The 13,165-nt window shown below is 33.4% G+C and overlaps 1 protein-coding gene across 1 annotated transcript; it reads left to right on the top strand.

Moving 5' to 3' along the window:
• LOC109849451 (H/ACA ribonucleoprotein complex subunit 2-like protein) lies at nucleotides 148-4,561 on the top strand. Its single transcript, XM_020419284.1, has 4 exons — nucleotides 148-355; nucleotides 2,207-2,276; nucleotides 3,663-3,768; nucleotides 4,145-4,561. Exons 1-4 carry the CDS (start codon nucleotides 229-231, stop codon nucleotides 4,304-4,306), a joined length of 465 nt encoding a protein of 154 aa, XP_020274873.1. The 5' UTR covers nucleotides 148-228; the 3' UTR covers nucleotides 4,307-4,561.

The raw sequence follows: 13,165 nt of genomic DNA, 5'->3' as shown, positions 1-13,165 counted from the left end.
CGTTTTTCTTTTATTTATGATCAATTAAGCTCAAGAGTCAAGGGTTAGCAATCCAACTTACATGGGCCTTATTGTTGGGCCCATTTTCAAAAAAATACAAATAACCGACCCGGCCCATCTTCTATTCTCTTCTCTTCTCAGTCGCCTCAAAAAAGTAAAAAAAAAAAAAATCCCTAGCACCGAAACTCCCCAAAACCAGAGAGAGAGAGAGAGAGAGAGAGAGGAAAAATGGGGAGCGATGGAGAGACAGAGAAATCGACGAAGGAGAGGAAGAAGCTGATGGGTCTCTCTCCCATCACCAAACCCCTCGCTGGCAAGAAACTCTCCAAAAAGATCCTCAAGCTCGTCAGAAAAGGTAATATTATCAAAAGCTGAATATTTTTCATTAGTAGCTTTGCCTCGATAGAAGAAAACTGGATGTATGGAGATTATTTGAGTTTTTTATGACCCTGGGTTCCTTCGTATGATGATACTATTTGGTGGAAAGATGCGATATTTGATCCTAGTGGCGTATTTATTTAGATTTATGTAGTAGTATTGCCATGGAATTAGTATTCTCTATGATATGTTTTTTTATATCAGCCAGGAATTGAACACTTTTATAATTTCTTGGACGTAGTTTGCCATGTTGTTAGGATACATGCATTCTCACATTAACAAAATGCGAGTCAGTTTTTGGGTTTATAGAGATTTTCGACGAGTTTTCTTGGGTGTCTAACAACTGGTTCCAAAGTCAACCCCACCTTTCCCAATCGCGGGTGAGTTGTGCGAGTGGTGATGCAAACATTGTAGTGTTTTCCTGAACTAGTCTTGTGCAACCCCAAATGGTTGACTCCAAAATTGCAGTGTTCAATTAGGACTAAACTAGTGCAAAGCCAACCCGTATGGACGCCGAGAGTGTCCAAGGGTTGTGGTATGTTAGGGTTCATAATGCATTTATTCCCACATTGACTAAATGGGAGTCAGATGTGGGTTTATAGAAATTTGGTTTCTTCATATCTATCAACTAGTGTGCACCCCGTGCAAAACACGACCCTCTGTTTTTTTAAGCACTGCATTTTAAACTTGCCACCCTCTTAAGTTTTAATACATTTGATTTAATTATTGTTTGCTTGAAATTTGAAATCATATCTACTCCTCTACACTTAAAGAATGATCCAAGTTTTAATACATTTGATTTAGAAATCATATTTACTCTTCTATACTTAAAAGAAGGATCCAAGTTTTAATACATTTTATATGTTTTACTGTTTATAATACAGTAAATACTATAGCATGAATAATAACTTCAAGTATAGAGAATAGATTTGATTTACTATTTATGCGACAATAAAAAATACTATAGCATGAACAGTAACTTCGGGTGCAGACGGCCAGATTTGATGTAATGCTTATGCTGCAGTATTTACTGTAGTCATGTGTAGAGGACCAAACTAGTGCAAAACCAACCCGTATGGGCGCCGAGAGTTTCCAAGGGTTGTGGTATGTTAGGGTTCATAATGCATTTATTCCCACATTGACTAAATGGGAGTCAGATGTGGGTTTATAGAAATTTGGTTTCTTCTATATCTATCAACTAGCTTTTAGGGAGTTCTTCTTGGTCGCTAACAAATGTAGTAGAGCCAACACCACCTTCCCAGTTGCAAGCGAGCAATGCCCTTGGCGACATTGGCATTACAATGTTTGTCCATGACTATTTTACTGCAAAACCAAGGGGTGAATCTGGTATCATAATGTCCATTAGACTAGTACAAAGAAAGCTGGGGAGCGTCCGTACTGCTGAAGTGTTGCGGCATATTAGGGTCCATTTAGTCTCATTTAATGGCTTCCTCTGTCTAACAGCTAGCTTTGAAGGGTGTGTCCTCTTAGTCTTAGGTCCCTACACATGCCCTCAAGCAAGTTTAGTAGTTGCTTTTTTTAAAAAACTATTTGCATTATCATAATATTTGTTCAGTCAAAGTTTATGTTGTTATGAGTCGACGCATACCTGTAAATGGATATTGACTTATATGGACATAGTCATTTGTGATATTCTGAGCTTTTGTTTGGTTGTTGCCACTTCTTTTGTTCTTCAATTTCTCGTTTTTGAATATTCTTTTATTGAGTTTTATCTCAGATTCATTTTAGATCTGTCCTCTTCTTTTTTCTTTTTTCTATTATACCATTGATATCTGGGGACTAAGTGATTGACCATCTTAACTTTCAGCTGCTGAATCTAAATGCCTTAAAAGAGGTGTGAAGGAAGTTGTTAAGAGCATTCGTCGAGGTCACAAAGGGTTGGTTTCTCTATCCTTGATTTATTACTAGCAATATGATAACTATGAAGAGCTTATGTCATCAGTTATATATATATGTTAGATCTTGAATTCTGACCTCTTTTGTACAAAAACATGATAGGTTTCTAGATCATATATTACTAAATATGAGCTGTGGCACAAACCATTTAAATTGAATAACAATTCTATACAACAAATATGTCTTGTATATTTGTTGTGAGGGTGCTTAAATTTTTTAATCATGGTTTTTATTTTTATTTATAATTTTATTCTATTCCATCTCTTGCATTATTTGGTCATATAATTGCTCGTTAAATTCTTTTATAGTAGTCCGTCATTTTATTTCTTTATTATTATTACTACTACTATTATTTTTTATCTTAAATGTTCATTTATTCATGTGTGTTCTTCTCACAAAAGAAGCATATTTGATGACTTTCTGACCTTAAATATTTTTTAATCATATTCAATCCATTAATTTAGCTGTGACATTTCTTTCATTTTGTACCTAATTGGAAAATGACTTGAGCTAAAGCGTTTTTAATTGGTTCAACACTTTATACGAAAATTGTGCAAGGTTAGACTTAAGTATGCTATGACTTAATGATTTTCTGTAGTGAATTTATAATGTGTCAATTTAAGTCTACAATCAGTCGGTGTCAATTTAAATTTACACGGTCAGTCAAACATTGTTATCAAGTAATTCTCGACCATCCAATTTGAACAAGGTGACTACTACCCTTACATTCTTATCTTCAAGGTGCGCTGTCCTGAAAGAGACTTTTCTTTCATCACCCATATTACATAATGACACAGTTGCAGTGGACGTGTTCAGTATGTTGCATAGTCACCTTGCACGCTCATGTTATTACTTGTGGTCTTCTCCACCTGTGCATGTTCATTCGTCCACTGGTGCAAATTAAGTGACATGCAACTTCACCTATACAACAAACCACACCAAAGTCATAATGAGGAACATGGCCTGAGAAGAGTAGAATAGTGAAAAAATAATCATCCAGCAACCATTTAACTTCTAGGGAAAAATCTTGGTTGTTATTTTTGTAGAATGACATTGAGAGCTGACGTTGAACTAAATGATATTGTATAGCATTCTTTGCATTTTACACAAGGTATGGTGGAAACTTTTATCCTTGTAAGATTTGTGAGAATATTATTTTTTGGCATTTGACTTTGAAGTACAATATATTGCATAGCATACTGGTGTTTTTGACACGAGGTATGGTTGACAATAGAGCTCAAGGTCTTTTTTATGGTACTGCAAATATATACCTAAAAATTTACTCAACTTTTTTTGGGCAAGTGATTATGGTTTTTCTTTGTTCGGCAACTTACAGAAATATTTTTGGAATTTGTTGGTGCATGCAGGTTGTGTGTGATCGCAGGAAATATTTCGCCCATTGATGTGATAACACATGTCCCTATCTTATGTGAAGAAGCTGATATTCCTTACATATATGTCTCTTCTAAGGAGGTATGGTTGCTTTCCTTATAACCTAATGCACTTAAACTGATATCTGCAGTTTCGCATAGGCACTTTAACATTCCCATTGCTGAGAGAATAGTAGATAAATACCGATGAGTTACGAGTTATTGACCCAGGAGTAGAATTTAAAACTATGCTCTAGTGGAATCTCAATCCTTGTGAAGGTTCAGCTATAACCTAGACAACCTATATGAAAATTTTGAGTCCAGAATAATCATAATAACAGTACAAGATAGAAGAAAAGGCAATTCAAAATATCTAAGGAGATAGTTATCATTTTCCCCATATCTAGATACTTGAAACTCACTAGTCCTCTCCAGCGTTTGCTGACTAGTTTTTGTGCTCTTCGTATTGTCTCCAATAGGAGCTTGCAACTGCGGGAGTCACCAAGAGACCAACTTGTTGTGTTCTAGTGACAACAAAACCGACAAAGGGAGAACTAGGGCCGGAGGTGCAGGAGAAGCTGCAATCTGAGTATGATCAAGTGGTGTCGGATGTAAAAGAGCTAGCATCTTCTTTGTTCTGAAACTGAGGTGGATGTTAATTATGAGCATAGCAATTAAACTAGAATTGTAATAGCGGACATAGCAACCTTATCTTTGTTGCCTCGGGCACTTTGTTATGCTGTAACCTATGGTGTTCGGGCTAAATCAAGTTATTCTCACGACCGATCATGTAATGTTCCTGGTGATGAAGAGTTCTATTAGCTAGCAACATCTTTATTGTATGTTTTTTCTTTTCTTTCTACTGCACATGAAGTATTACCATATTTTCACGTTTATATTGTACGCTATAATCAATTTTTTGGAAAATTTCAATGTACTGCAGTATGTCTGTGGACTGTGCATCCTTTTCGCGTACGAATGGATTGAAAAAAAATAAAGAAAAATGATTAGATTTTTCCTCCCATTTCCATTTTGCTACCTCGCCAAGGAAAATGATTAGACTTAATCCTTATGCGTGGGACATAATGATATCTATAATGATATCTAGCTCTTTTCCCAGTGAAGTGTCAAATGCATAATCAGAATCTTAAATGTGATTAATGTATTTTTTGTATAAAGTTTCAATTCCACTGTGACGTTATCTATAATTGACCAAATTTAAATTGGATTAGTTAACTGACGTAGAACTCCGACAAGTGAATCAAAAATGGGGGATGCACTTGCTCCCATACTTGTGGGGAAAATATCATCTTCAACATATCACAAATTTCAAGATAAAATTGGTAATGATATCGGTTGTTCTTTTGCCAGCATATAATGTTACTAGGCGCGTGATGTAAAATTCTACAGCAAAAGTTGTCGAAAGGCAATTACACGTCAGCAACACACCCTGTTTGCTGACAGCCTCTAAAGAGCATAAGTTGCAGAAACCAGCCATAAATCCATTTTGAATTGCGTGAGAGAGATTTATATCCTGTGCAGTGCATGCCAGAGTAGCTATGTGTGCTCTTCATACATCCACTGCAAGTTAAGTAATCTTTTTCGTTATTAATTATCTAATTTTGTGACTATAATAACTTTGCAGTGATGACTACAATATCTAGAGTTCTCTTTCAATCAGAACCATTAGCACGAGAGAGATGATTTTGTGGCATTTGATGGAATATTGGGATCATCTACTAATAAATAGTGTTCCTAATATCTCCTAATAAATAGCTCTTAGCCTTTGATTTATCAATCAAAGGCCAAGATCTCATCCTTATCCTCTCCCTAATTTTGCTCATGAGGAGATCTTGACTTTTGATTGATAAATCAAAGGTCAAGATCTCATTAGGAAATATTAGTAGAGCATCTCAATCCTTTGATGGAATAAATAGGGGGCAAATTTGGATTTTTGCCCCCCACAGTGCGGGTCTTAGACCGGCCCGTCGCGTACGGGTGGCCCTAATAGGATGTGTTGTCCAATATCCGTATTATTTCGCTTAGTTGTATACTATGATCCATGGGAGAAATTATGATTCTGATAGGGTGCATAGTTTAATGTCCATATTGTTCCGCTTAGTTGTATTTTGTGATATAGACGGGAAAAAAAATATTGGTTTTGATAGGATGTATAGACCAATATCCATATTGCTCCGCTTAGGTGTGATATAGGCAAAAATAATTTATTCTTCTCACGTGGGAAAGGATTACCTTGTGAATATCATTAATGATGAGTTGACTATCATTAATGATGACCAACTCATTATCCAATAGGAGGGGGACACCTCACTTGTCCCCTCTATTGGTCCCATATTTTGGGTCCTTGAGGAATTTTTCTTCATTCTATTAAGTATCATCAAGTTGTTTACGCTCGCGGTTTTTACTATACATTTATACTATATATTAAGAAAAGCGTCCTTTTTTATTTTTAGAGCCATAATTTTAGAATGTTAAACAAAAATGTCTTCACACCTTGACAAAATCTAAGGAAATATCCTCACAGTTGGGGAAAAGAATTATAGAAATACCCTTAAAATCAAGAAGAAAAAAATATAACTATGTATTTCTTTAACAATTCAATTACAACATTCCTCTCATGCTTTATATCATGCACGCATCTTATGCACTAGACTAGGGGTGTCCATCCGGGCCAGCCCGGTCCGGCCCGGAAAAACAGGGCACGGGTCGGGCAAAATCGGAGCCCGGACCCGGGCCCGGTCTAAGCGGGCCGGACATCGGGCCGGCCCGGTTTTGAAATTTTTTATTTTTTTTAAAATTTTTTTTAAGTTTTAAAGAAAAAAGACAAAAATATACACAATTTTGATTAAAAAAATATATTATTAATCATTTGTAATTATGTAATTTACAAATATAAAAAAAATATAAAAATTAAAATAATATAAAATAAGTATAGAATTTATAGAAATAAACAAAATTAAAAATAATTGTAGATATCAAAGGAGCTGTTGAATTTATAGAAATAAACAAAATTAAAAATAATTGTAGATCAAAGAGCCCCAATGCCTTATCAAAGACTTTTAAATATATATGTTGTAGCTAGAATTTGAACCATTAACCTCCTCTCCAAACTCCTAAAGTTTACCACTAGACTAAATAACCCAAAATATTCATGTCATTCATATATTATACATAAACAAATTGTAAGTACTTATAGAAATTACAATATAAGAGTATAAATATATATATACACATATATTATACATATGTAAGAGAGAGTATACTTATACATATGTAGACTTATATAAGAGAGAGTATACTTATATATACTTATATACTAAGAGAGAGAGTATACACTGTACACATATATAAGAGAGAGCATACTTATACATATATATAATTATATAAGAGATATATACATATATAAGAGAGAATATACTTATATTAAGAGAGAGCATACTTATATATATTTATACATATTTCATACACATATAAGAGAGAGAGTATACTTATATATACTTATACATATATTAAGAGAGAGCATACATATACATATATATACTTATATAAAAGAGAGTATACTTATACATATTTTATACATATATAATAGATAGTATATATACTTATATATAATTATATTCTAAGAGAGAGAGAGAGTATAAATATATATGTATATATATACATACATACATATATAAAAAAATATCATATATATATATATTATACATGTAAAAAAATAAAAATTAAAAAAGTTACTATTCCGGGCCGGGCCCGGGCCCGGGCCGGTCGCCGATGACCGGGTCCGGACCCGGGCCCGGTTTTGGCCTGGATTTCCAAGCCAACCGACCCGGCCGGGTCCGGGCCGCGGGCTTTTTAAACACCCGTGCACCAGACTACTGATTTGTAATTAAGAAGTCAGCCTCCGTACCTTCACTTTATTGGTGGAAAGAATCCCAAATTGATCAGATTCAAACTATTAGATGGGCCAGAAAAAGCTAGCAATCTATTTATAGCCAGAAAATAATAATATTATTTAAGCCACTGTTTAGAGAATATTGTCTCAGGTGGCCATAATTCAAAATCTCAGCTTTCTGCGCACGAGTGGGCATAGAATTTTGACTTGGGAGAGTGCTGCTGCACCCTTTCATCATCTGAACAGCGCAATTGAGAGATGCATGTGACGAATTTTAACTGATCATTGAAAGCAACTCACTCCAAACTAATTATTTGATCTTAAGAAAGCTTATTGACTCTTCACTTAATTAATGTTAGTGAAAGGAAGTTTCCATTATAGACAATAGTTGTTTGGAACTTTAAAAGTAGCCCGTAATGCATTAAGTAATTTAAATAAGGATTAATACTTGAAAGCTTTAGTGATGCTTCTTTCATAATGTAAACAACTGTCACTTCTTCTCTAGGAAACTTTATGCTTGAGGGAATTTTTTTTTATAATAACAGTTAAAGCGGATTGGGGTTGGACTATGACTATGTCATGTTCATACTTCCATTCTGAATTTAGATCGGTTCTAGTTATGCGATAATTGGAAATGGTATAATTAATTTAATTTTTAGCATCTATTTCTACTTCAAGAGATATGATGAACATAGAATTTTTACTCTCCCAAAAGTGATTTTTATAACATTGGTTTTCAAGACAATAACGGTTTTTGGGATGATAAGGGCCAATCCTTAAATTTTGAACATACAATTTAGATTAGAGTGTTAGTTTTAAAATGAAGGAGACAGAAATTCTGAGGCGTGAAACACTTTCCTTAAAGAAATATCTGCCCCCACTTGATATTCAAAGTTGCTTCGGGTTAATGCAAATTTTCTTCACAGGATACAACAGAAAAAGAAAATTCCAGTAAGCAAATCTGGAATTTTCCTTAATTCGTTGTGAAACAAGTTTGTAATATTACAGATGTTTTTGATAGAAAAGATTCAGAAAAGAATTGTTTTTAGATATCTGAAAACATAAATTATTTATAGGTTTGAAAAGGTGTTTCCAACAGTCATAACTTTTCAAAACACCCCTTGGAGCAAACAACCACTTTTCAACAGTCACTTGTCTTTTCATAATTTTTAAAATTCAAAATAACATTAGAAATAATATATTCAATATATAATTATATATATATATATATAAAATAGAACATTTAAGCGGCAGCGGCAAGCGTGCAAAGTGCTAAGTGCGTCTAATAATCGCGCTACCCGCACGCGGGTTTAGAAGCCTACACTTTAATCCATTATTCAAAGCCCAATAAGCATCTAATGCTTTTAAACCTCTAAAAGAATGTTCAAAATTCTAATGTGGGACTATCTTGTTTTTTTAAACAAACAAATACTAACATAGAGTAATTGAATCATCTCTAATTACCATTTATTTTGAGATGATCTCTATCTTAAAACTTTACTTATACTGGGTTGCTCCCAATAGAACTAAATAAAACACAGGCTTCGGGATAATTACGGTTCCAGCCATGCTTCACTAAAATAGTCATATTTTGAGCTCCGCAGCCGCGATTTAACCCAAATTTGATTCTATAGATTCGTGATTGAGTGATGAACAATCCTATATGCTTCAAATCTGAATTTTAGCAGAATAAATTACCCGTGCATTTCTCAAAATACGCTAAACATATATATACGAGTTTTCATCTTATCTAGGAAACCCTATGCTTTAATTTAGTGACACTTGATTAAAATAATATCACTTCTTCTCTACGAAACTCTGTGATTTGGAGGGAAAAAATTAATTAAAGGATGTTAGAATTTTACTTATATTGGACTGCTAATAATAGAATTGAATTATACACAGATGCTATGAATCCATAACATTCTGTCTAACTTTTCTAAATATAATCAGAAGACATGTTAGCTTTACGTTATAAATTATTCTGGTCGAGAAATCACTTACCAAAAGGCAATGACCTAAAATGATGCAAGATCTTTTCTAAATATACAGTCATATGTCTTTATTTTCTGCCATTAATTATATGGGATGCGAAATTAATTACCAAAAGATTATTCCCCTATATGATAACCAGCAAGTATCTTAAGAAAGCTGGCCTCCATGTGGCTATGAAATTGAAGAGACAGGAAGTGCACCCAAGATTCTTTAATAATGTCCATGCTTTTACTAAAGTTTCTTTCCTATAAATTTTTATTAACATATAATGTTTTTATGTGCTTTAGTGGTTAGAGGAGCAGATAAAACTTTCACTCGCTACTTTCCAACTCATCTGATTGAAAAACTGACACTCCTTTTTGACCCCAAGCTCTGCTTTTCATTTAATTGTCTTGGTTTCTTGGTTTAACTAACTGATTAGAGGGTTTTTTTTTATTTCCAATTGTTTCCTTCAAAAATACATAAAAGGCTAATTTGCAGATAGCCCCTTGTATTGTCGCCAAAGTGTACTTATTATCCATGTAGTTCTATTATTGGAGATACGAAGTGAAATATTTTTTTACCCTTCTCAGAGTTCTTTCACCGATGGGGGTCTATTTAAAAAAATAGAACTATTTCAAGAGGTCAATCTATAACAATAGAACTAGGGGGGTTGTAAGTTCAAACTATAGGGGTTGTCACAATAGAACTATGGGGGTTGTGTCATTTTATCTCTCGTCAAGTTAGGGGCTGTTTGTTTGCGATTTGGGTAGTGGGAAAACCTGCCAAAAGTGCAGCTTTTGGCAGGCTTTCCACCCAAATCGCCTCTAAAAGAGGCGATTTGGCAGGCTTTTGGCAGGCTTTCTAGCCCTTTCCCCCTAAAAAACCTCTTTCCAAACAGCCCCTTAACAGTGCTACTTAAAAATAAATAAACAATAAATGGTATATTTTGCTTTTTGAATGTTTTCATGACTTGGATTTCTCCCATTTTCTCTCAGTTATCGGGATGCATACTCTGATTATTCTGCCAATGAGAATGGAGAATATTGCGGCAAACTTTAGGATTAGGGGGTTATTCATTGGGACGTTTGGGGGAATAATGAGATAATTTTGGGGATTCTATTTCATAATGTTATTCATTGGTACAAGGGAACAAGGAGAATACATTTTTGTGTTATTAGTTTTTTGGAACATTAGTGAGACAATTTCACCATTTGGGATAAAATTACCCCATTCATATACAAAAAATTTGTCTCAATAGTAGAAATTTACCCCATCATTCATATTGGAACAATTTTATTCCACTTTGAAGGCAATTGGGATAATTTTTAAATATTTTTGTATTACTTAAACTAATACATGCTAATTATATTATAAATATATGACATGATATATAAAATATAAAGTAATAATATATTTAATATATTATCATGTAATAAAATAAAATTTATAATCAAGCGGGATTTGCTTGGGGACTGGATGTACACCGGGTTGGTGGAACCAGTATAAAACTTTGTATTTGTGATTGTAAATTTCTGATATTGCTATTTTTTTTACAATTTATAATCTACTTTGCATAATTTTTAAAAGAACACTATTCACCTCCCCACCTCGTAGTGTTCTAGTGTATCTATTTCAGATCCTATATTTGGTATCAGAGCAAGGTGAATGATGGCATCTACAAATACATCACAATTCAAAGAATGTCATTCTACAAATCGTCCATCAATGTTCGATGGATTGAACTATAATTATTGGAAGTGCCAAATAAATATTTACCTTCAATCAATTGGCTACGAACTTTGGAACATTGTGGAAACGAAATATGAGAAGCCAACAACTCTATTTTCAGAATGGACTACTTCACAGAGAAATAATGCAAATTTGGATTCAAAAGCAATGAATGCATTATTTTGTGCACTTGACAAGAATGTGTTCAATATGGTGTCAACGGTCACATCTGCATACGATATTTGGCATACACTTGAGGTAACTCATGAAGGTACAAATAAAGTTAAAGAATCTAAAATTTCTGTTCTTGTATACATATTCAAATTATTTAAGATGAAGGAAAACGAGACTATTGGAGAAATGTTCACAAGATTCACCGACATCACAAATTCTCTCATTGGTCTTGGAAAAATATACACACAAGTGGAGATGGTAAGAAAAATACTTCAATCACTTACTCCACAATGGGAAAAGAAAGTTACCGCAATCGAACAAGCCAATGATTTGTCAACTCTTACGGTTGAAAATCTTATTAGAAATCTTATGGCGTATGAAGTTCAAATTGAAGATAGAAAGAATGATGAAGAAACAAAGAACAAGAAAGTACTTGCATTCAATACAACTTCCGATAAAGAAGATTCAGATGATGATGATGAAGAAATGAGCATGTTTGCACGAAAATTTCAAAAATTTATAAAACGAGGTAATTTTAAATCTAAAAGTTTAATTTCAAATAACTCTCTTTGTTTTAAGTGTAATAAACCAGGTCATATGAAGAAAGATTGTCCAATGTTGAAGAATAAACAAAAATCAAGTTATTTTAACAACTTCAACAATATTCAAAATAATAAGAAAAGGAAAGCAATGACAGTCACTTGCGATGAAAGTAATGAGTCATCTTCAGATGAAGAAATTGAAGAAAAGGAAAGTGCTCACATGTGTTTTATGGCACAAGATGAAGTAAGTGACAATGAAGAACTTTTAGATACTTTCAATGAATTATATGAAACTTTTATGAGATTAAAGACTTCACATAATTTTCTTAAAGGTGAAAATAAAAGATTACTTGAAGAAATTTCTGATTTTAATTCTTCTATTATTTCTAATTCTCAAGTAATTGAATTGGAAGAAGAAAATTATTCTTTGCTTAAAGAAAGTGAATGTTTATTTAAAATCAGAATGTAATGATTTAAAAAGTCCGGATTTACTTGAAGAATTCAATAAAATATCATCTTTTGAAATTCTTCCGGGTAGATTCGTCAAATTTGATGATTTCATACCATCAAATTTTAGTTCTTATTTTAAAAATATGGGTCTTTTAGAATTATTTTCATCGGAAAATGGAAAACCTACATATCCGTTCTTGGTTCATTTGTTCTACACCAATATCACTTGTGTGGAAACAACTCGTGGACATGAAAAATTAAGTATACTTGTAAAAGGGATAGAAATTGAATTGACTATTAAGTCAATTGGAAATTTTTTTAACATTCCCTATAAAGGTGTAACTCTTAGTTCCATCAAAACGAATGATGAAAATCTATTGACTAATCATATTTTTCTTCTGGGTTATGGAAAACCATTGAACAATTCAAATAAACTCCGTCCAATTCCTCGCTTCATTGCTAGAATCCTAGCATATAACATGTTTCTAAAAACGGGGAGCTTTCATTTCCTTTCCATAGATTTAGCTAAAGCTCTTTATGCTATTATGGGAAATATTCAAGTAAATTGGGCTGCCGTTTATTATGAAATTCTGTTAGAAATATTCAAGTAAATTGGGCTGCCGTTTATTATGAAATTCTGTTAGCAATACCAAAAGGATCTCTTCCTTATGGTGCTTTCTTAACAAAAGTCGTTAGCAATACCAAAAGGATCTCTT

The sequence above is a fragment of the Asparagus officinalis genome, chromosome 1 (genome assembly GCF_001876935.1).
Source record: "Asparagus officinalis chromosome 1, Aspof.V1, whole genome shotgun sequence".
Classification (NCBI taxonomy): Eukaryota; Viridiplantae; Streptophyta; class Magnoliopsida; order Asparagales; family Asparagaceae; genus Asparagus; species Asparagus officinalis.
The sequence above is the reverse complement of the archived record's forward strand: the minus strand, read 5'-3'. Positions and strand labels throughout refer to the sequence as shown.